Source organism: Marmota monax, unplaced genomic scaffold, assembly GCF_021218885.2.
Source record: "Marmota monax isolate L192 unplaced genomic scaffold, Marmota_monax_Labrador192_F-V1.1 WCK01_AAM20220418_F8-fsc00020, whole genome shotgun sequence".
NCBI classification, from domain to species: domain Eukaryota; kingdom Metazoa; phylum Chordata; class Mammalia; order Rodentia; family Sciuridae; genus Marmota; species Marmota monax.
In genome coordinates, this window is record NW_026692912.1 from 16,352,477 (window position 1) to 16,378,156 (window position 25,680).

Below are 25,680 nucleotides of genomic sequence, written 5' to 3' on the forward strand. Positions count from 1 at the left end.
CTGCACGCATGCCAGGCGAGCGTGCTACCACTTGAGCCACTTCCCCAGCCCATCAGCTGCTGTTTTCTAACATCATCTCATCATGTTTAGAGAAGATACTTTAGTTATCTATCTTATTAAAAAATAAATAAACTAGACATGTTTTATAGTCTAATGTATGGTCTATCCTGGTGAATGTCCCACATGCACTTGAGAAGAATGTGTATCCTATTATTGGATGGGATGATCTATGTCTGTTAGGTCTAGTTGGTTTTAAGATGTTCAAGTTCTCTATTTACTTACTAATCTGGTTTTTATTCTAGCACTTATGGATTATAGGGTATTGTAGTCTCCAACTATTATTGTAGAACTGTTTTACTACTTTTAATTGTATCAAGTTTTTGCATCATATATTTTGAAAGTCTGTTACTAGATAAGTACATTTTTATATAATCTTACTATATTGAAATGTTTATTAATATATGTTATTCTATCTTTTTAACCTTTTTAAATTAAGGTCTATTTTGTCTAAATTTAGTATAACCACCCCAGTTCTCTTATTTACTATCTACATGGAACATCTTATTTTATTAATTTCAGCCTTTTTCAACCTAATTGTGTCTTAAGGTCTAAATGAGTTTGTAGACAGCATGTAGTTGGACCATGGTTATTTGTTGTTGTTGCTATTTATTTTATTTACCAAAGATTGAACCTAAGGATGCTTAACCACTGAGCAACATCCCCAGGCCTTTTTATTTTTTCAGACAGGATCTCGCTAGTTTGCTTAGGGCCTCACTAAGTTCCTGAGCTGGCTTTGAATTTGCAATCCTCCAACCTCACTCTCTCAAGTTGCTGGAATTACATGTGTGTGCCACTGTGCCCAGTTGGACTATGTTTTTTAAAAAACTATCTGCTCATCTCTGTCTTTTAATTGGAGAGTTTAAACCATTTATATTAATAATGTTAAGGAGGAACTTATATCTGTCATTTTTCTATTTTTTTATTGTTGATACCTTACTGCTTTTTAAAGTTCTCATTTCCTCCATTACTATTGCCTTTTCTGTTTAGTTAGTTTTTGTTTAATCTTGAAGTGTTTGACTTCTGCATTATTTCTTTTTGTAATCTACCGATACTTCCTTTGTGGCTACAATAGGATTTAACATCTGTATTAATCTGTTTTCTGCTGCTAACAATACCGCAGACTGGGTAAGTTAGAAAAAAAAAAAAAAAAAAAGAGGTTTATTTTGGCTCACTGGTCTGGTTCAAAGTTGAGGAGCCAGTCTGTTGATAGTCTTGAAGCCTGTAGAGTCCCAAAGTGGCAGGGGACATCATTTGGAAAGAGTGTATATGTATGTGTGTGTGTGTGTGTGTATACCTTTTCTAGTCTCTCTTTTTCTTATAAAGCCATTAGTATCCAATCATGTAGTCTCCACCTGATAACCTTGACTAGTCCTAATCATATTACAAAGGTCCCATTTCTCAATACCATAATCGGATTAAGTTTCCACCCTCTTAATACCGTACAGTGGGGATTGAAATCCATCAATTTAATCATCTAATTTGAATTGACACCAATTTAACTTCAATTCATTCAAAAGCTCTGGTCCTATATATCTCTGTACTTTTTTGTTGATTGAGGTAAGAGATGACATCATATGTGTCCATTAATATAGGTATTTTATACATTTGACTTTTAGGTCATTAAGAAAATTAAAAGTGGAGTTAGAAATTATAATTAATCTTATTGAGGATCTGTTTTTGTTTCACAGGTTGCTTCTTTGTTATTGCTTTGGAGATTGTCTTTGGCTTGTGACATTGGTTCTAATGTTTGATGAAGCTTTCTGAGTATTTCCTAGTAGGAATTTGTTGAACTTTGTAAAAATCATAACATTTGGGGAGTTTTTTACCTTTATTTCCTCAAATACTCTTTCTGCCCTTCTTTCTGTCTTCTTCTTTGGAACTTACACTTTCTGACTCAGCTTCAAGAAAGAAAGAAACAGTATTTGTTTTGTTTGTATGTTTCCGTATCATTTTATTTGGGAACCAGACATCTAAAGATTAGGATATTCGAAGCAATCACTTATATGGAGGAAAATAGAAGGCTTTAATCAGGGATGGATACAGGCTCAGAAAAGAACTAAGAAGACCATAAGCTTTTACCTTAGGCTGATCCCCTAGCACAGAGAGAATTTAAACACCAACCAACCAAACAAAAAACCAGCAAACCTGATGGAAGAGAGTTTCTGATTTTGAGTCACCATGTTTTAAGATTCAGGTGTCCAATTTTCATGAAAAAATCACAAAGCATAAAAGATTCAGCAAAGTATGAACTATTCAAAAGAATAAATCAACAGAAACTCTCTCTCAGGAATCCCATATGTCTGGCTTATAGACAAAGGCTTTAAAACAGCTGGTTTTTGTTTTATTTATTTATTTGAGATAGGGTTTTGCTGAGTTGCTGAAGGTGGCTTCAAAGTTGTAATTTTCCCTTTGTCAGCCTCCTGAATCGAGTCGCTGGAGTCATAGGCAGGCATTCTTACCAGAGTGATGTTTTATTCTGATCACAGATAGTGTCATTATCTTAAAAACAAAAAACAAAAACAAAAACAAAAAAAAAAACAAGGCATCCCTGTAACTATAGGTTGAACTTCAGTTTCCTTATTTTACTATTAAGGATTTTCCCATTCTGGCTCATGCCTATTGCATTGTGCATTGCTTTGTTTCATACAGACCCATATTCTACTCATACATTAATGTTATTGTTCTAAGGTACAAAGCCACATGCTGAAAAAAGTTGAGCATATTTGAAAACCAAAGTTAGTTTTCTGTGTTTGGCATAGGATATTATAACATATGGCAATGGTAGGCATTGAAAGAGTATATAAAGTCTGTTTCGAAAATGGACTCAAAGATAAAAATAGCATGTATATCATCACTGATTCAATGGCCAACATCGGAATTGCTATATTAGATAAAATACACAATATTGTACAATGCATAATATGTATTCTATCTAATATCAGGAAATAATATGAAGTGTAATATGACATCATATATGATGTGCACTAGTCCAAATGTTTAGCTTGAATCCATTAGGCATTCAGATATTATGACTAATTTGCAGGAAACATCAGGCATAGAAGAATAAATTCAATAACTCCTTGAGGAAACAACCATTCAAATTCAGGATTTTTGCACTTCAGTTGACCAGATTTCTGCAATGAGACAGTGCCTTTAATTAATCACTCAGTCAATCAATTAATTAATTTTCTGGATACCAGGGATTGAACCCGGGTTGCTTAACCACTGAACCACATCCCCAATTTCTCTCCCCCTTTTTGTATATTTTATTTTGAAGTAGGATCTCCTTAAATTGCTTAGGGTCTTGCTAGATTGCTGAGACTGGCTTAGACCTTGCCATTCTCCTGTCTCAGCCCTCCAAGCTACTAGGATTATAGGAATGTGCCACCATGCCTGGCTCAGTATCTTGATTTTTTAAGTGTCACATTTTAAAAAGGTTAAGGGCAGTAACTAGATACAATGTGTGGATTGGAAACTGGGAATGGTCAATAGAATATTTACTTGTAGTTAGTTAGGTATTACATGAAGGGAAATTTTCCTGAAATATTACTGATTTGAGATGGCCAGCTGTAAAGAAAATGTGTGATTCACGAATTAGAGAAAAATTTACTCAAATTAGAAGATATTGTGTATCAAATAAAGCAGATTACTAAACTGGTTTCTTTAAAAAATGTATAGACACAACAGGATGTGCATGGAAAATACTGATTGGTAGTGGAATTTAATGTTATTTTAGCTTGTCTCTATTTTCTATTTCTTGGCAAGGCATATTACATTGAGTATGTAAGAAAATTTTATTTAAGCAAATTATATTAAGATTTACTTGTATGTTTGCAGTATACATTTGAATTAAGAAATACAGAGGCTGGGGTTGTGGCTCAGTGATAAGAGCACTTGCCTTGCACGTGTGACACACTGGGTCCTATCCAGCACCACATAAAAGTAAATAAAGGTATTGTGTCCATCTACAACTAAAAAAAAATTAAAAAAAAAATACATAAAAGTTGGTAACCAAAATATTAACCATTGTTTTGTCAGGATGTCAGTTCAGAAGGTTTATAACTTTTTTCCTAATATTATTTGAATACCTTAAAATCAGTATTACATAACTATATAAGGAGACATGAAGCAAAACTACTTCCTGCAGGGGTGCAGCCATGTCTATGGTAATAGACAAGACACAGAGAGAGCATAATTTTTTTTTTTTTTTATTGCTTCTCTGTTTGATCTGCATGCACTATCCACAGGGAAACATTTGCAAATGACTAACCAGGAAAACAGCCTATGCCTTTTGAAGAGTAAAAGAGGCCAGAATTATTTTAAACATCAAGACTTGTGTAGTACTTTAATAATCATTGTTTTGTTCCCAGATACACTATAAATTCACTCAGGACAAGGACTTTAAACTTAATTATGCTGTTGCTTTGTATTTTACCATTGAATCCTTTTAAAATAAAATTCCCATTTTCCAGTCACAGTTTGAAACAACCTTGTTCATTCCTATCCTCTTTTTTTTTTTTTTAAGTTGTAGGTGGGCACAATACCTTTATTTTATTTATTTTTATGTTGTGCTGAGGATGGAACCCAGTGCCTCATATGTGCTAGGCAAGTCCTCTACCACTGAGCTACAACCCCAACCCCATTCCTATCCTCTTCATTGACTGAAATACAGTACCAGGGGCTTTTGGACTTGGGAGTCAGAAGTTTTGACTTAGAGATTTCCTTTATCATACCATCCTCATAGCGTAAAGATTAAATGAGATGCCTGTGAAATTCTTACCCGGGTACACAGTGGGCTCTCAATAAACTATGGGTGATTTGAGTCACAACTGTTAAGTAAGTGCTGCTTTCAAACAGGACTTACACATGAAAGATGGGCAAAAGATTCCTTGCTCTAGCATGCGTTCTTCCTCTGAGGTTCCACAGATAGTACCTCTCAGGCCGAAGCCACCCCTGCTCTAAGCGGCTGCTGCCATCACAGTTGCTGCCTGTCCAAGTCTAGACATTAATCTACCACAGCACAGGTGCAGCCCAGGCGAGCACGCTCTGCGCATGCGCATTTCCAGAGTCGGTCTAAAAACCAAGGTGGGGCTCAGTGAAAAGGAAACCCCGCCTTGCTGCCCGGGGTTCGGCCAATGAGGTTTCTTGTCTTCGTCCCGAGCCTATGAGACGGGGCAGGGGGCGGAGCGGAGGGCGGAAGGAGCCCCTTTCACGTGAGTAGGGGGCAGGGTGCGGGGGCAGGGCGGCTGGGGAGGCCCTGGTGGCGGAGCCTCCGGGACGGTGGACAGCAGGCGGTAGAGGAGGAGACGGCGGGTCGGGTAGGGCCGCGTTTCCCCTCCTACCAACCCCGGGGGCATTTTGCAGTAGCCCCTGTGGGAAGTCAAGCTGTGTTCTCGCCCCGTGGGTCTAGCTGGAGGCTGCGTTCAGGTCCCTCGACGGGCCGAGTTTTGAGGATAGCCGTGATTGGGGCGGGGGTGGGGGCGAGCCGTGGTTGGGAGAGGGCGCATGCGCAGCTTGACGCTCCGGGAGCCCCTGCCCAAACCGGTTCCCCCTGTCTGGGTGGGTGTCTTGTCTTCTGAGCTCTGCGGTTGCTGCCCTTCTCCCCTTCACCCAACCCCCCTCCCCAGCGAAGCCGGTTTGTGTCTTGACTTTCTTGTTTTCGTTTCTCCCCTTTGGGAATCAGACTGTCCCTTCCGCCTCAGTTTCTCCCAGTTGCCTACTAGGCCTGTATGTGTGGCTGACTTGGGCCTCAGGCTTGGCTTCCTGGGCTGCGCCGAGTTTCAAAGGCTTGCTCTTTTAGTGTCGCTCTATCATCTCATGTTTGTCTTTCTTTTTCCCCGCCTGCAATTAAAGTGCCTTTGACATCCCGCTCATCCTATCTACTAGAAGCGTCTGCCTCAACACCTTGTTGCTGTATCTTGGTTTTCAGCAACCTTCAGGGTTTTGTGTGTTAAGCTAGAGGGTAACCCCGGCCTCCAGGAGTTCGCTATCCACTGCTTAGTACTTTGGTCCATGGGCTTCTAACATTCAAACTGTTAAGTATTTGCATACCTCTGGTTACTGAGGATTCCTTTTCATTTATCTTAGAAGTAAATTCCTTTTCATTTATCTTAGAAGGAAACTGTTAAATGATTATGCTACTAGTGTTCCCTTAGTTTAAAATCATATTTCAACTTGAATTTGAGATCTTTTGGCTTTTGTCAATTGGAGGGTGTGGCGCGAGGAGACTTCATTTGATATTTTCATTTAGACCAACACCTGTATTTATTTTTGTTATGAGTAGAAGTAACGAGTGTGTGCGTTTCCAACTGCTTTCTTTAGGCAGGAAAAACTTTACCACATTAAACCATTGTTTGAAAAGTAGTTAGGAATAAAGTGTAGGTGCCAAGAAAGGACACTTTTTTTTTTTTTAAATGGAGGACCTTTGCCTTAATTCAGGTCTGTGTAGGGTGCTATAAATTATACTAGAAACTTTAAGTAGAGCTTAAAAAACTGAAAATGAATACAGGAGAGATTGATGATCGTTCTTGTACACTTTAGTTTGTATTAATAAGATTTGAATCCATTATTGATTTGTATGTATTGGTGACATTTAAAATTCACATGTAGCTCTAATACAAATATTAACTCGGTCTCATGCCAAAGTTGCCATATTGCTAGATTGGGGTACACTTCCTTTCATTGTTTCAGATTTGTAAGTTTGTAGTTAACTCATTGGTCTTAATAAGAGATGTTTGAAAAGTTAACCTGTCAGCTATATGCATTTTGGCATATTTGGTATTGTATTTTGTATAAAATATAAAAGTGATTAACAGTATGGGAGTACTCTGATACATGTTTCCTATCTTCTCTGCATGTTGAGAGAAGTGTCTTGTACACATTACATACTCTACCTTCATGAGGGGACATGATTTTCCATAATATAACCAAACTTAACAGCCCAGACTTTTTAGAGCAGTCATTGTCTTTTATTTAGTAAAATTTCAGTTAAAGCTTCATTGTTTTGATAATGGCTTTTGAGTATAGGCATTAGAAAATAATGGTTTAAATCATTGCTACTTTCAGTATCTTTATAAAAACACTGGTATGCTAAGGATCTGACATAGTCTGCACATAATTATGTTTGCAATTTTCAATATTATGAGATATTATTAGATTATCAAGAATGTGGGATAAATGAATACAACACTCTTAAATCTTTCTTGTCTATAGAACTCAAATATTATTTTAAAAGTGCCAATTTAACTAATATATATGAAGCAAAATTTGGCATGTCATTTTGGCACGTTTTAACTGCTTTGTTTTTTACTGGTTTTACATAGTTTAAATTCAGAGGAAAGAAATTCCAGAGCTTAAGAAATTGATGCCCATGGCTGTACCTGAAAAACAACAACAATCTGGGTGTAGTGGCCCATGACTGTGATTCCAGTGACTAGGGATGCTGAGGCAGGAGAGTTGCAAGTTAAGGCCAGCCTTAGCAACTTAGGGCACATCCTGTCTCTGAATAAAAAATAAAAAGCTAGAATGTAGCACAATTGCACAGTACCAAAACAAAACAAAACAAAAAAATCACTAGAACAACTTAATGTGTTTTTAATTTTTTTTTTAAGTTATACATGGGCACAATATCTTTATTTTTGTTTGTTTATTTTTATGTGGTGCTGAGGATTGAACTCAGGGTCTCACACGTGGGAGGCAAGTGCTCTACCACTGAGCTACAACCCCAGCCCAACGGTGTTTCTTTTTTATGTTTGCATAATCTGGTACCTGATCATTCTCTTCCACCTTCATCTCTCTTCTTGTATTGTTATTTAGGAAACTTTTAAGTCAAAACAATATTGGATGGACATTTACTCTTATATTGTAACCACTCTTATTGGCTCTATTTGCCTTATTTTTATTCCAAATATGGAAGTATGTAAGTCATGAACATGTTTATAGAATTTAGCCTAGAAGTGTCCCTTCTCTTTCCAAATCAACTACTCTGAGGTAGTCATCAATGAGAATTTCTTGATGTTTGTTCCTTCTCTCAGTCCAGAGTTCTATGAGACCTGATTCCCCCTGCATCCCATGTTCTGATCACCATAGAGTAAAATAAAGCTATAAGCCTACCTTTAAGTTTGTGCTTGACATTAAATAGTATGTATTACTGTGGCTTTAAAATGTAAGTGTATTTGTCTGTATGTTTTTGTATGTTGTTGTGGTTGAACCCAGGGCCTTGCACATGCTAGGCAAGTGCTCCACCACTGTGCTACATCCCTAGCCTGAGAAATATTAGTTGTATGGCTGTGTTGCCAGATTTGAGGGTTTGTATCTGTCCAAGAGAAAATGCATAATTGTTACATATTTTCAGTTAGGCTCACATCAGCATCAGCACTGTGTTAGAAACCACTAGTCCTTGGGATCTGTAAAACTTTGTGGTAATGACATTTTTCTCTTTACTAATGTCTTACATTTATTAAGATATATTAACAAATGAATTTCTGTGGTAATTTTAATGTTATTTATGTTATTAACATAGCTTAAAAATACCCTATTTAAACTTTCTATTTTCCATTTTTATTTATACATTTTGGTAATGTAACTTGACAATCTGTAATTATAAACTTGTTTTCCCTAATCTGAAGATGATGTTTCTATCACTTAAAGATGAATTAATATAAGAATGTATTAAATATAATCAAGAGTAATAAGATCATTCAAGTCTAAATTGTATTGAATATTGGGTATTTGTATAATATTAATAAAAAGAGCCATGAGTTAATAATTTTAATATTTTTTATAGAGGTAATAAATTCTCTTGTACCCTTCAGGGTATCTTAGTAAACTGACTCTAGGAATGTGTTATAAAAGTCACTTTTGTACTGTGACACATGATTTTCTATCTAGACCTCAAATACACCTGCAGAAGAGGAATGGTTCCTTCCTTATTATAGTTACCTGTTGAATTCTGTGAATTCAGGAAAAGCTGATTTCTGTCTAACCTCAAACTAATACTTACCTCAAAAATTGTCTCCCTGCAGATAGTCTTTTTTATACTTTTTTAACTGTATGGAAAGATCTATCAGATAGGTTTAAAATACCTGTGGAACATAATATTTGTGAATTTTGTATCTTTCTAGTGGCTACTATCTGATGTGAATGAGGGGCTCAGTGCAGTGCTAATGGACTGCTCACTTATAAATGTTCCTCCATTTTTGTTTAACTGTGGATCAGGTCCTCAGATAAGAAGGTGAAGAAAACTTATGTCTTCTGCCAAACATTTTTGGTTTCCCAATGTGCATTTCCCTGGCATGCAAACAGAAATCACACAAAAGAGAAACTATGTTTTACTGCATTATCTTAGATTTTGATAAACATTGGATTCTTACTTGCTTGGAATTAAATTCACTTAGATAAAAGAGAAGTAATACAAAAAACATTTCAGATCTAAGTGCAACAGACAGGTGGATATTCTAAATGAAATAGATTCATTTCCTTACTAAAGGAGAAGGAACTATATTGACTAATAATAAGAAGAAAAGGTTTTAGAAAACCCCTTATTGCTTAAAATATTTATATTTTTATATTTATAAAATGCTATGTAAATTCTTCAGAAATGTGTTCAGAAAAAGAGGATACTTAAAAATATGCTAGCAAGGTCAGAAGTGTAATTTGACCTTGTGAATGAGTAGTATATTAACAATAAGCTGGTTTTCTTTGTATTCTCAGAGGTAAGTTCTATTGTGGAAGTGGCTTCCAAATAACAATATCAGTATTTAGTTTTAATGATATTTTATAGAAGTGACATAAAGGCAGCATACCTGGAGTTCTGGAAAAAAATCAAAGTCCTGTTTCCTGAAATAGCTAGAGGAACATGGAGATTTGTTTTTTTTCAGGTGTCAATCGTATTGCACTCACACAATCAGGCAGAGTTAAATGAATGGCTTTATTTGCATTTCATCCCCTCTTCTTACCACTTGTATCTTTCATGAGAGGAGTCTAGAGAGACTGTTGACTTAGGGTCAGAATGACATGGACATCCCAAAGTCTTGCACTTAGCATGTGACTCAGGTAGCTCTGAGACTCAGTTTCTTCATTTGTTAAAATTGATCTTCTTACACCTACCTTACGAAATCATACTGAAAAAAAACCTGATATTTTCCCCACTTTTCTAGGTACTTAGATTCACAAAAGTATAGAAAGTATTGGTCCCCTCCTATTACATAACTTGATCATAGCATTGCCCAAGTCAAAAAGAGGACCCAGGAATTCAATGTTCAAGTCTGTTTTTTCCTAGTTGTAGATGGACAGAATGTCTTTGTTTGTTTAATTTTATGTGGTGCTAAAAGTCTAACCCAGTGCCTCACACATAGTAGGCAAGTGCACTGCCACTGAGCTACAGCCCCAGCACCACCCCTCCCCCCCGTTTTTTTCCTATTATAATAGTTTAAAATCTTAATAAGGTTTGATTACTCATGAAAAAGTGAAAAATGACTGAAAACAATGGTTTTTTTTAGGCATTTTACTGTGTTTTGTGACTTTTTGACCTTAAAAATCCCACAAAACTACAGTCAATCTTTAAAAACTTTTATTGAAGGATGAATTGATACATGAAATGTGGCATACATACTAATGAAAAGTTAGCCTTAAAAAGGAAGGAAATTCTAACACATGCAACATGAATAAGCTTTGAACACATGCTTACTGAAATAAGCTACTTACATAGAACAAATACTTTATAATTCCATTGCTTATAAGGTACCTAAGTAGGCAGATTCATAGGGACAAAGTAGAATGTTGGCTCCCAGAGGCTGTGGGGAGAGGAAATGGAGAGTTACTATTAATGGGTGCACTTTCAGTTGGGAAATATGAAAACATTCTCGAGGTAGTTGGTGATGAAGATTTCCCAATAGTGTGAGTGTACTTAATGCCACAGACTGTATTCTTACATGTAACTAAAATGATAAAGTTTATGTTATGTATATTTAACTACCAATGTAAAAAGATTGCAACTTGTAAAATATTTTTTAAAAAACTTTTGCTTTATAAATTCCTATATTTTATTTCAGATATCTTTTCTATATTGGGGGTGGGAGGGTACTAAGCATCAAACCTAGGCACACTTAACCACTGAACTGAAGTCCCCAACCCTTTTTGAGACAGGGTTTCACTAAGTTGCTAAGGGTAGATTTGGACTTCTAGTCCTCCTTCCTCAGCTTCCAGAGTCAGTAGGATTACAGGTGTGTGCCACTATGCCCCATTCAGGTACTTTTTGTAGTTCATCTGGTATTTTAAAAAGTCATTTAGTAGTTAAAAGAAGTAAACTGTCACAGGCATCATAGGTTAAAAATTGTCTAAGAGGAATTTTTAGATAAGCTGGATTTTCTTGCTTTTAATAGTGAGTTCCGTCAAGATAATTAATTTTTATTTATTTATTTTTTTTAGTTTTGGGGTTTTAAAGCTAACCTGGAATCAATCAAAAGGCATAAATTAATATGGTTATCTTAGTTCACAAATATCAGAGAAACAGCCCTCAAATTCAGTCAGATTTCAAACAAAGACATCTATTATTTAGCAATTAGTAGTGGTGAAAAGGAATTTTTTTTAAAGGTGGGATGGGTTTTCTATTGATTTTTGTTAGATTTGTCTTGCCCTCATGGGATAGTCTGTAAGAAAAATGTGAAAACAAGTGCAGGGAAACAAAATACAGAGATGGTGGTGTGTGTGGGGGGGGGGGAGTTGATGCTAACATAGTATCATTTTTATAACTTCTTTGTATCCTGCTTGTTTGATTTAGTATTATTTTACTGTGGTGCTGGGATGAAACCCAGGGCCTCTTGCAAGCAAAGCATGTGCTCTACCACTGAGCTACACCTTAACTCCTTTTTTAATTTTAAAGGACCATAAACCCCACAGGAATTATCCTGTTATAGCATCTTTGAGATGTGATTCTTTTGCTGCTTCCTGTCTTGTTCTTTTATTTGAACAGTGAGTAATCTTACCAGGTTTGTGTTATAGAAAGATACATCTGGGAGCAGCGTAAAAAATGGATTGAATAAGGAAAACATGGAGATTAGGGGCACCAAGGAAAAAAGAGATACAGTCTAGAAATGAACATAGGCTTCTAGATACCTGGGTTTGGACCAAGTTCCATAATTTTCTCTCTGAACTTAAGCAAGTTACCCAACCTATCTAAACCTCAATTTGTCTGTCATCTGGTATTAAACCCAGAGGGTCTGTGTCATTGAGCTACATTTCCAGCTCTCCTACCTTTTTTTGAGACAGTTTTGTTAAGTCACCCAGACTGACCTTGAACCTGTTTCTGCCTCAGCCTTGGGAGCCTCTGGGATTAGGTTGTGTGCCACAGAGCCCAGCTATGGAATTGGTTTTGAGATGACAATAGGGCACATATAATAGAGCCTTGCTGTATATTCTCATGAAACCCTTGTCATATCTCTGCTGTACCAAGCATTGTACTGTATTATAATTACTTGTCAATAGTCCATTTTCTCTCCCACTGTAAACCTAGCAAAGGTAAGTAGTACGTTTTATTCCTCACCACGATACTATTCCTAGGGCCTGGCATATATCAGACACTTGATAGTGAATAGAAAAGAAACAAAAATACTCATGTGGTGTTCAAGAGAAAAGATAGGATAGAGTATTATCAGCATACAATAGAAAGGTATAATAACCATGTTAGTTAATGAGATATTCAGGTAAAAGAGGAACAAAGGTGGAATTAAAAAAAAAAATAGGCAAAGAAGCTGGGCATGGCGCTGCATACTTATAACCCCAACAGCTTGGGAGTCTGAGGAAGGAGAATTGCTTGAGAACCTGTCTTGAAATAAAAAATAAAAAGGCCTGGGATGTAACTTGGTTTTAAAGCATCCCGGGGTTCAGTCTTCAGTGAGATAGACAGACACAGAAATATACATACACCAGCAGAAGGAAAGGTACCTAAATATCTAAGAAAAGTTGGTCAGAGGTAGAATGGAAGCAAGGAGCTAGTAAGAGTTTCAGAATAAGGAAATGGCCATTTTCATTTCTTTATGCAGATAGAAGTAAAGTGAGAATTGAAAAATTCTTTGGGGGCCGGGGTTGTGGCTCAGCAGTAGAGTGCTCGCCTAGCATGCTTGAGGCCCTGAGTTTGATCCTCAGCACCACATATAAGTAAATTAGGTAAAGGTATTGTGTCCAACTATAACTAAAAAATAAATATTTTTTAAAAATAGAATGAAATTACAAAAAAATTTCTTTGGTTTTGAAATTTTGCATTACTAATAGTTTTTAAAAGAGGTTGCCACATTTTTGATAGGGACTGGTTAGTGATAGTTGGGAATTCCACTGAAGTAGAAGAGGTGAAAGCAGTTAATACTCCTTCAAGAAGAACATCTCAGCAAAACCAAGGAACTAAAGGTCAAACAATCTCTGAACTACAGGCTTGGCACTAGCACATTTTGTTTTCACCATGTCAAATTCAGTTATGAGTATCATCTACACTCTTTAAAAACTAGATCACTTACTGTGAGGTTGGTTTTGCTTCTATTAAATCCATGCCACAAGTTAACTGTTACTACTCAGAATATTAGTAACTAGAAACAAAATATCTAATAGTCCAAAAAAAGCTCAATTTTTTAAAAAAGGCAACACTCATTATCCAGTAGCCAGGTGCTTTTTAAAGATTGTCCAAAGAGACCTTATGGGCAGTTTGTTCCATTTCAGTCTCCAATTAACTCGGTCTAGAGAAGATGGAGAATGAATATGAATCTTCGTTCAGCAAGAATGAGATGCATTTTTTCCAAGTTCTTTGCAAAAGTGCATAATTGAACATAAACTTGTCACTTAATGGCACAGATAGTGAATTTGGGCAAAAAATTATTAGGAGTTTTGACATCATGAGACTAATTTTCAGTCAGAATCCCTAGTGACCTTTTATGTGATAGTAAGAATAAAAACAGTGAAAGGATAGATGTAAGAAATATAGCACAATTGAACTTTAGGTATGATTCAGGAGGCAGCATAAGTGAACAAAATTACCTGTCATCTCAAGTGACTTTATTAAAGGAGTTGTAGAGAAGGAAACATCTTTGAACTTATGCTTACAACATGGCCCTCTTGGTATTGACATGAAGAAACAAACCATCAGTGCCTGCCAGACCCCAAACATATGTATATCATCTTACCTAAAACAGTAGATAATAATAACTTGTCAGCTTTACAGAATTGTTAGGATGAGAAAATGAGGTGATGGGTACATCTTATTCTTTTGTATTATAGAAAGATAAGATGTCTTTATATTGCATATTCCTTTACATATATTTAGATTAAAAACGAATTAGAGTATGAAATTAGGAAATCCAAATGTTTGCCCCAGTAATGTGTTTACTAAGTTTGATTTCTTTTTTTAAAATTTTATTTATTTTATTTTTATTAGTTGCTCATGACATTCAATGATCTTGACATATCATACATTTGATTCAAATGGGGTATGAATTCTCATTTTTCCACGTATACAGGTTGCAGGATCACATTGGTTATACGGCCACGTATACGGCCACATACAGCAATACTAGTGTCTATTGTATTCTGCTGCCCTTACTAAGTTGGATTTCTTAAATCAATTAATATCTTATATTTTTTAATTGGAAGTTGGTTTTGAAAAGCTATAATTTTTGAATGCTTACAGTATTGTATATTGTTCAGTGTTTCATACATATAGTCCCTGATAATTTTTTTTAATATTTATTTTTTAGTTTTCAGCGGACACAACATCTTTCTTTGTATGTGGTGCTGAGGATCGAACCCAGGCCGCACGCATGCCAGGCGAGCGCGATACTGCTTGAGCCACATCCCCAGCCCCGAGTCCCCGATAATTTTTATAATAGCTTTATGAGATAGAGAGGAAACTTTTTCTCTTATGGAAACTGAAGCTCAGGGTGCCCAGGCTTATGCTATTAGTGAGTAGTAGAACTAGTAATCTTTCTTTCTTTTTTTTTTTTGGTGGGGGTAGTCCTGGGGCTCTCAGTTATAAGCATATAAGCTTGTGCTTTTCTACTGAGATACATCCCCAGACCCTAGAACCAGTATTCTAACTTGTGTGTTTTCCTAACTCCTAATTGTTTGCTTCACTATCACACTTATGACTGCTGTTTTTATTGTCAGTTTATGAAAATTGTTCTTAACCTTTTCATTGGGTAGCTTTCTTTTTCCATCTTTATTTGCCACTCAATTTCTTTAATAAATGTTGAGCACCTACTATGTATCAAACATTGCTGTAAGTGCTAAATATACAGAGGTTAATGAAACATGAAAATGGAGCTTAGGTTCTAGTTTATGAGATATGTTAATGATTAAAATGTTCAGTGTGTCAAATGGTGAGAGATGCTATGGAGATGGTAGCAAGGGGGATATCAGTGCAGTGTTTGTGGTAAGAAGTTTATATTGTCCATGGAAATTGGAAGTATAGATTAAAAAAAAAAAGGGTAGGCAGCTTCTTGTGTTAACTGATATAAGTAGGGATTAAAAATAAAACAAACTTAGGGCTGGGGCTGGGGCTCAGCGGTAGCGCACTTGCCTGGTATGTGTGAGGCACTGGGTTCAATTCTCAGTACCACATATAAATAAATAGAATAAGGGCCTATCAACAACTAAAATATTTTCTAAAAAATAAATAAATAGAACAAAATTCATCCTCAGCATCTTACAACAGAGGTTGTAAATCTCTAGAATATTGTCAACCAAGTTCTGGGGCAGCTTTTGGCTAGGGAAGGGGTAGTCTTATCCAGAGCTTGTGGCAATCATGGACTCCTACTTCTGTTCATGGAAGCAAGAGAAAAGGAATCTTATTTTGTGATCCCCACACCCTGACTAGTCTAGTTAGTGTTTTGGTAAACCTCATTCTTGCTGAGTGATTCAGTTACTTTCAGATGCCAAAACTAACATTTATCTTATGAAGTGTATTTTTCTATCACCTCCTCAAAGAAAATGGGTGAAACTTTAAGCCTGCCAAATCTTTTTTTTTTTTTTAAGAGAGAGAGAGAGAGAGAATTTTTTTAATATTTATTTTTTAGTTGTCGGCGGACACAACATCTTTGTTTGTATGTGGTGCTGAGGATCGAACCCGGGCCGCACGCATGCCAGGCGAGCGCGCTACCGCTTGAGCCACATCCCCAGCCCCCAAATCTTATTTCCATATCCTAAAAACTGAAATGAATTCTTTTTAAGTTTAGAGTATAATGGAAAGTTATTAATGTCTCAGAGCATAGCTTTAGACAGTTTCCTTGGGCTTTCTGCTATTCTGTTAATCACATTTTAAAAGAGAATAAAAGATTGATTAAACATGAAAACTTAAAGTACAAGTTCTAAATATAGAAAAAGACTCAATACTGATTGGGGAGAGGTTCAAATTTATGTCATTAAAAAGCATTGTTATATAACAAAAAGGACACAGATTTTGGAGTAGTAGATAACTGGGTTCAATATTTTGTTGCCTCTAACCATTTACATTACCTTGAAAAATTATACCATCTCTCTAAGCCTTAATTTTCTCATCTGTGAAACTTCTTCCCCCCCAAAAGCCTGCACTGATACCCCTTTCCTTCCATTTTTCTGTAGCTCCTCTCACCCTTTGATACACTGAACATTTAATCATTTCGATATCATGCAAGGTAGAACCAATAAGCTCCATTTTTAGAAACATGAAGAGTAAATCAAGACACTCATTATTAAATTATAAAGCAACATAATAGGTTTATAAAAATCAAGTGTTAGATGCTGTGGAAACAGAAACAAGGGAAAAAAATTCATATGATTCTGGAGTGAGAATGGACAAGTGGGATGAGAAGACAGCTAAAAGAAGGAGGTTTAGATCAAATTGGAGTTGATCAAATACAGAAGCAAGTAAATCACTCTAGGAAGAGAGTCCTATGAGGGTGAATATCTAGAGGTATCAAAGTACATATCCTTAGCCGAGGTCTGAATTATTTCCTCTCTCAGTATGCTCCCATAATTTTCTTACTGTAAATCAGGACCCATTAGCCTTTACAATTTACTTTGGTAAAGTGTAAACTCCTTTTGTGCAGTTTGTTTACTATAGCTCACCATTTATGCACGAGATGCTCAAGAAATACTCATTGAATGGATAAATTAAAATTTTTCTTTTAATTTTTTAAAAGACCATTTTTAGTGTAACACGAGAGTCCAGAATTCTAGTTTTAGCTGTGCCATTAACTAGTTAAATGACCTTACTTCTTCACTTGGGCCATTTTCTTATCTGTTTAACAGTATTGATAATGCCTAAGTTTTCTTCCAACTGTAATACTCAGGAATTGTGTGATTTCTGTTGCCAGGTGTTTATATGTGAGCCTTAGAGGGGGATATAGTGTTTGTCACATGGCATGTACTCAGTAAATACATATTCAATTAAAAAGTCCAAACGTATCAGAACTTCTCAGTTGGAAAGATTAAACAGATTTCCAAAACATTATAAATGTAATGAACCTATAGCTACTTTTCTTCCTCTTCTTCTTCTTCTTCTTTTTTTTTTTTTTTGTTGTGCTGGGGATTGAACCCAGGGCCTTGTGCCTGTGAGGCAAACACTCTACCAAATGAGCTATATCCCCAACCCCTACTTTTCTTAATTGGTTATGTTGTAAGGTTCTCTTGATGTGTTGGCAACCAAATGAAAATGGGGAACCAGGTTTTAAAATGGTAGTTTTGTGTTTGAGTTTTATTCTAGGGGTCAATAAATAATTGAATGACTCTTTTAAGTGACACATCTTTATATTTTCTCCTGGGATTTTTGGCCTGAAACTCATGTATTAGATAATGTTCATATTTTTTTTATTATGCTTTGTTCAGTTTTAGTCTCAGTTATGTATTTGTCCCAAACATTTGAATGCTTTTCTTGGTGGATACATTGAGGGTAAGCTTAATTTTTGTTTATATGCCAAAAACAATTTGTTGACATTTCTACTGCATAAACAGCATTTAACAAATTATGCAACACTGCATCAAAAAACAAAATGAGAATATAAATTAATGATCCTGATTTTCTTGTTTTTTCCATAAAATCATTTTAAAAGCTACCCTTCAAATAGATCTAAAATGTTTTTTAAAAAACACTGTGGGGATCCAGTCAAAGATGTGTTCTTTCTGTTGTGTTTGTAAATATAAAAGTAAATAATTAGAAAAGAGAAATAAAAGTCAAAGGAAGAGTCCCTTAAATATATTGTCTTGAGTGGAAATGGCAGGAATTTAAATTGGAATACAGACATTATCCAAATGAGTAGAATCTCAATCTACAAACTTACATATTGTAATCCTCTTTTTTTGTCTTTCTCAGAATCTGTTAGGGTATGGATAATGTTCATATTGAGTTGAGTTTTAAGAAGTTGGTGTGGTTAAGATTGAGTTTCAATGGAATTCTGATTTCTTATGTAAGATATTTCCCAGCTATAGTATTAATGCTTGTCCTGCCTTGAATTTCTGTCTCTGGGGTGTTAAGGTGAAATTTTGTTTTTTAAAACCATGATGGTATTTTAAATTTAAGTATTGAGAATGCAAGGAAAACCTTAGTTAATACGCTTTCCATAATAATCAAGTGCATTCATTTCATTTATGTTTACAGCTTTACAAGTTAAGGAATAGAAAACAGAAGTTTAGTACTCCATTAATTTTGGAGACTTAAACTTCCAACATATGCCAGAGAAATCACGGTAGATAGGTAGGGTCATTCTGAAGGGAAAACATTTTATTTATTTGAAGTCTAAAATATTTTGACCCTAAATAGTATAAAATTCCCTTATTATCAGAATAGAAAGCCAATAATAGTAAGTAGTGAACATCCTGGGAAAATATTTTGGAAGTGTTGTTTAAAAAATTTTTCACACGTGTTCTGTAAGAATTAAAGCATAATTGACTATCTGGCAGACATTCTATATGAATATCTTTATGGTTTTTGTTTTTCAGGCGTTTTAAAAATATTTAATCATTCATGAGTTGAGCCTCATTCTTGAGTTATGGATGACAAGGCTTCTGTTGGAAAAATCAGTGTCTCTTCAGACTCAGTGTCTACTCTTAATAGTGAAGATTTTGTCTTGGTTTCCAGGCAAGGAGATGAGACACCATCTACAAATAATGGAAGTGATGATGAGAAAACAGGACTCAAGGTAAAACTTAAAAACTTAAGTTTATTTCGCTTAGCTTTGCTAAGCCCTTTGCAAAACTTGGACTTAACAGAAAAGGGACATGGCGGCAAAGTGAGAAAATGGAATTAATGTACTTTCTTCTTATAGTGTTAAAGCAGTCTATGTACACTTAGTGAGAAATTTATATTTGGTTAAGATTTCTCTTTGATTAGCTTCTTCTAAATTTTCTAACATTCCTGTCAAACTTCTGATGGTTATCATGTAAACATGTGTAATTTTAGTATTGTTTTCACTTTATCATAGAATTAGAGGTGCTTGTTTTTGGGGGGAGCCTGTTATGTGTATTGTAAGGGTACTGATAGGTCCGCAATGAAGTTTAAGATATTGAAACAACTTTATTATCCGTGGTGCTGGAGACTGAATATAGGACCTCACATTTGCTAGACAAGTGCTCTACTGCTGAGCTACATCCCCAGCCCATGAAATAACTTTAAATACCTGGTCTTTGACCACTTTTGTCTTTTCTCCACCAAATAATAACTATTACTTCTTTTTCTACACTATATTACTAGTCTACTCTTTATGGATAATAATGAAAACAGGTTATCTGTTAATGGTTGTCATGTAATTTATAAGTAGTTTTTAAAATAGTCCAATTCTCTTGTACATCTGTTCATTCAATAAGTGTTTATTGAATAATGACTGTGTGCCAGGTTCTGTTCTAGTTACTGGGGATTTAGTGGTAAATAACACAGGCAACTCCCCCTTTCTTCTTAGAGCTTGTATTTCTGATGGCGGAAATAGACTTTAAGCAAATAAAAAATAAATATATCAAGTAAATTTAGGTCCTACGAAAAAGGAGGTTACAGTGGATGAGGAATGAATGATTTGGTGGTTGTCTTTTGACCTTTGTTTTCAGAATTTTGGAAACACTTCTATCACTTATAAACATACAGTAGAATAATTTTTTTTTTTTTTTTTAAAGAAGACAGTAAAGGGATGGTGTCCGCTCAGGGGTACAGCACTTGCCTAGCATATGTGAGGCACTGGGTTTGATTCTCCGCACTACATATAAAGACAGTAAAAATACTGAATGACAGGTACTATTTTAGAGATGATCTTGAGGTGTCAAAGAAGAGTCAAAGAAGGTAGAAAGCCATGGAAGAACTGGGGAAAGAGCTTTTCAGAGGAAGCAGCAGATACAAAGACTCTTGGAGAGAGAGGTCAGAGCACAATGAATGAAGTAAAAAAAAACATTAAGGGATGAGATCCCAGTGATGGGCAGGGACTGGATCATATAGAACCTTGTAGAACTTGGTAGGGAATTTGGACTTAGTTATAAATGTGAAGGGAATTTTTACAAAGTTTGGGCACATGATCTAGTTTACTTTTTTTTGGGGGGGTGGAGTACTGGAATTGAACTCAGGAGTGCTCTACCACTGAGCTACATCCTCAGCCCTTTTTTAATTTTTAATTTTGAAATTTTAAATTTTGTCTCAAAATAGTTGAGATTGAGTTGCTGAGGCCAGCTGGCCTTGAACTTGTGATCTTCCTGGCTTAGGCTCCTAAGTCTACAGGTATCTTGTACTACCACACAAGGTAGATTTTAGTCAGCCTTTTCACTGCTGTAACTAAAAGAACCCAATCAGAAAACTGTAAAGGAGGAAAGGTTTATTTAGGTCTCACAGTTTCAAAGGTTTATAGAAGGTTGGTTCCATTCCTTAGGGCTCACAGTGAGGCAGAACATCATGGCAGAAGAGTGTGGCCGAGAGAAGTAGCTTGCTTGTTGATCAGGAAGCAGAGAGAGAGGAAAAACTCCATTCTCCTGGTACAAAATATATACCCCATAGCCATATCACCAATGCATCATTTCCTCCAGCCACACCCTACCACTTCAGTTACTACTTAGTTATTCCTACCAGGGGATTAATTCACTGATTGGGTTAAGACTCTCACAACCCAATCATTTTTTCTCTGAACCATCTTGCATTGTTTTGGGAGGGGGGGGGGATGCCTTACATCCATACTATAATATGGGGCTCTAATTTACATTTTTAAAAGCTCATTGGCTGAGAGGGCTTCAGTCCTTATAGCATGTCAGGAACGTAAAACTGGTGAATATTACTGGGAAAAAGCCAAAAGTTTAGTCTCTGGAAATGTTCTAAAAGAAGTCAAGCTATTGAAGACAAATTATCCAAGAAAATTTATTAAAATTTGGTAAGAGCAACAAGAATCTGTGTTATTTCATCCAGAACCTACTTCTTCCTTACCTCTCCCAACTGAGATAACTCTGCTCCAAAATGTTACAGTCTGTTCCCTAGTTCCAGGCCACTGTCTTCTGGGGAGGAGCATACTAAACATGTTTCTTCCTGCCTCCAGCTGCTGTTGTTAGCCAAGTGTAACCAAGAGATAGGCCCCCACCCCTTTCCTACTCAGTCCCTGCTCCTGGGACAGAGGCTCTATTTTGGACAAGTGAAGCTGGCATGTCACGCAGTGAGAAGTGTGCCATTTTCCCCACTCCTAGCTCCAGAGCTTTGGCTCAGAGATTTTTGCCTGTTGAGAAAACAGGGCCATAAATCAGCTCCTAATCTCTTCCTGAAGGAAGAGTGTAAAGAAGTTCAAGCCTAAGGTTAGTCTCAAACTGTGGAGGTTGCGGTGAAAGGTAATTGGGAGAAAATTGGTAGATCGATTAGACAAAGGCTTAGATATAGAACCATTAGTTTGCCTGAGAATACCAGCGAAAGACAGAGCTGGGAGGAGACCACCATGGGTCAAAATCTCAAACATTGATTTCTGAAACTCTCTCTTAGAAGGAACAAGGAACTCAAGTTTAATTGGTTTAGTCTCTGGGTCTAGTTGGTTTAGTGTACTATTGAAATCAGTAAAGCAGTCAGCTAGCAATTAAAGGAGCTTTAATAGCTAGGCATGGTGAGAAACAGAGCCCTGTCAAAAATCAATCTCATCACAGGGTAACTGTGGCAGTCCCAAATCTGAACCCTCTGAGGAGCAGCATTAAAAAAAGTATAACATTCTGGAGGCAGGAGTATAAAACTACCCAAAACCAGGATACATAAAAACCAGTCCTAAAGTGGGGCAGTGAATTCAGAGTTAATATAATATGCTATCTAAAATGTCTGCTTTTCAACAAAACAACAACAAAAAATTAGACATGGAAAGAAACAGGAAAATATAACCCATACACTTAAAAAACAAACAAACAAAAAAACCACGTGGCAGAAATTGCTGAAATGAGAGTGACCAGTTGGATTTAACATAGAATGCTTTCAAAGTAGTCTTTATGAATACGTTCCAACAAATTGCATGAAATCATGCTTTAAAAAAGGAAGATATAGCTGAGAGCGGTGGCACGTGCCTGTAATTCCAGCAGCTTTGAAGGCTGAGACAGGAGGATCACAAGTTCAAAGCCAGCCTCAGCAACAGCAAGGGACTAAGCAACTTGGTGAGACTCTGTCTCTAATAAAATACAAAATTGGGCTGGGGATGTGGCTCAGTGGTTGAATACCCCTGAGTTCAATCCCTGGTTACCCCCTCTCCCCCAAAAAAGGAGGATATAATGACATCAGTAATGAGATAGAATTATTTAAAAATAAGCAAATGGAAATACAGAATTTTGAAAAGTACCATAAATGAAATGAAATGAAAAATTCACTAGAGGGGCTTAAGAGTAGGTTTAACCCAGCAAATAAAAGAATTAGCTTAAAAGATCAATAGCGATTACTCCGAAAAAAAGAAAAAAATGGATTGAAACAACAGAGCCTCAGAGAAATGTGTTACAGTAGTAATTTCATCAGCATATTCATAACAGACGAAAGAGGGGAGAGAAGTGAGCAGGAAAAAAATATTAAATTAAGTAATATCTGAAAACATCCCATAGTTTTTAAAAAGAAGTAATCATATTTAGGAAACTCATTGAACTCAAAGTGGGATAGATGCATAGAGATCCACAAATAGTTACTTCTTAATAATAGCTAATTGCCAAAGACAAGGAAAAAGTCTTGATGCGAGCAGCTAGAGATAAATGCATCATCATTTAGAAGAGAATCCCAGTAAGATTTATGGCTAAGTTTTCAGCAGAAACAATGGAGGGAAGACATCAGTGGGATAACATTCAGAGTGCTCAAAGAAACTATCAGTCGACCTATTTTTTAGTCATGCCTTGGAGATATTATGGGTTCAGTTCTAGACCACTATAGAAAAGAATTCCACGATAATGTTAGTCACAGAAATATTTTAGTTTCCCAGTGCATATAAAGTTATGTTTACACTGCACTATAGTCTATTAAAAAGTGTGCAATAGCATTTGTCTAAAGAAGAAGAAAACAATGTGTATACCTTAATTTTAAAATATTTCCTTGCTAAAAAATGCTAATAGTCATGAGCCTTCAATGAGTTGTATTCTTTTTGCTGGTAAGTACCATATCTTCAGTGTTGATGGCAGCTTGACTGAACAGAATGGTGATAGTTCAAGATTTAGGGTGGTTGTGGCAGTTTATCTTAAACAATGAGGCTTGCCAGAAATAGTCTCCACAGACTATTCCTCTGTAGCATGTCATACAGTTACAGAGCATTTTACCCACACTAGAATTTATTTCAGAATTGGAACCAAATTTCTCAAATCTTGCTTCTGTTTTGTCAATTGAATTTTTGTAATATTTTATATTACTTCTTATCCTTTGAGAAATATTCACAGCATCTTTATCAGGATTAGATTCTATATCAGGAAACTACTTTCTTTGCTTATCCATAAGAAGCAACTCCTATTAGTTAAAGTTTTATCATGAGATTGAGGTAATACAGTGACTTCTTCAGGATCCACTTCTATTTTTCTTGCTATTTCTACCCCATCTTCAGTTACTTCCTCCACAGAAGTCTTGAACTCCTCAAAGTCGTCCATGAGAATTGGAATCCCCTGCTTCCAAACTCCAGTTATTGTTGATATTTTGATCTCCTCCTGAGATTCACAAATGTTCTTAATGCCATCTAGAATGGTGAATCTTTTCCAAAAGACTTTCAGTTTACTTTGCCCAGATAAGTCAGAGAAATCTTTTTCTATGGCAGCTATAGTCTTATAAAATGTATTATTGAACAATAACATTTGAAAGTAGAAATTACTCCTTGTTCCATGGGTTGCAAAATGGATATTGTTAACAGCTGTGAAAAACAACATTATAATCTCATTTTATATCTCCATCAGAGCTTTTTAGGTGACAAGGTATCTTGTCAGTGAGGAATAACATTTTGAAAGTGAGCTTTTTTCTGAACGGTCAGTCTCAACAGTGAGCGTAACATATTCCATAACCAGATTCTAAACAGTTGTGTGGTCACCCAGGCTTTGCTACATTTGTGGGGTATAGGGAGAGTAGATTAAGTGATATTTATAGGACCCTAGGATTTTCAGAATGGTAAATGAGCATTGGCTTCAACTTAAAGTCACCAGATGCATTATTCCCTAACTAGAGAGCTAGCCTGTCCTTTGAAACTTTCTTGCTAGAGATTAATTAATTCCTCTTTACCCAGGAAAATTCTAGATGGCAGCTTCTTTTCCAGTGTAAGGCTGCTTTGTCTTCACTAAAAACCTTTTGTGTAGTATAGCTACCTTTATCAATTATCTTAGGCATATCTTCTGGATAATTTCTGCAGCTTCTACATTAGCACTTGCTGCTTCACCCAGTGCTTATATGTTATAAAGATAGTTTCTTAAACTTCATGATCAAACCTCTGGTAGCTTCACATTCAGTTCTGTAGTTTCCTAACCCCTCTCTTTTTATAAAATTTTTTCTTCTAATTTTTTTTTTTTTAAGTAGTCAGTGGACTTTTATTTATTTATATGCAGTGCTGAGAATTGAACCCAGATTCTCACACGTGCTAGACAAGCACTCTACCACTGAGCCACAACCCAAGCCCCTAACTCCTCTTAACCTTCAGAGAATTGGAGTTTCCTTTGGATTATATTTTTGTTTAAGAGAGTATTGTGACTGGTTTGATCATCTATCTAGATCAATAAAACTTTTTTTATCAGCAATAAAACTGTTATTGTTCTTTTTTATTGGTATGTTTATTGGAGTGGCATTTTTAATTTCCTTTCCTTCCTTTGGCTGTTTGTCAAAGAAGCCTAGCTTTTAGTCTCTCTGCTTTTGAAATACCTTCCTCACTAAGCTTAATCAGTTCTAGCTTTTGATTTAAAGTGAGAAACTTGCCTGGCTTTTGTTCAGTTAAACTCTTAGAAGCCACTGTAGTGTTATTAATTGGCCTAATTTCAGTATTGTTTTGTCTCAGGGAAAAGAAAGGCCCAAGGAGAGGGAGGCAATGGGGAACAGCTGGTAGATGGAACATTCAGAATTCATGCAGCATTTCTCAGGTTTGCTGTCTTATATGGGTGTGGTTCATGGTACCCCAAAACAATTAAAGTAGTAAGATACAGATCACCATAAGAGATATAATTGTAATTGTAATAACAAATTTGAAG

General features: G+C 36.0%; 1 protein-coding gene across 4 annotated transcripts in view; it reads left to right on the plus strand.

Moving 5' to 3' along the window:
- The window catches only part of Rabgap1 (RAB GTPase activating protein 1), a 170,822-nt gene that overhangs the window by 3,534 nt on the left and 141,608 nt on the right, over nt 1-25,680 (plus strand). The window contains exons 1-2 of one of the 4 annotated variants that reach the window (XM_046451966.1): nt 5,282-5,378; nt 19,015-19,214. In XM_046451966.1, coding sequence (XP_046307922.1) covers nt 19,065-19,214 — 150 coding nt within the window. In that variant the 5' untranslated portion in view covers nt 5,282-5,378; nt 19,015-19,064. Of the gene's footprint in view, nt 1-5,281; nt 5,379-8,808; nt 9,293-19,014; nt 19,215-25,680 lie in introns of those variants that run through there. The other 3 variants (XM_046451968.2, XM_046451967.2, XM_046451970.2) reach the window with 3 other exon arrangements.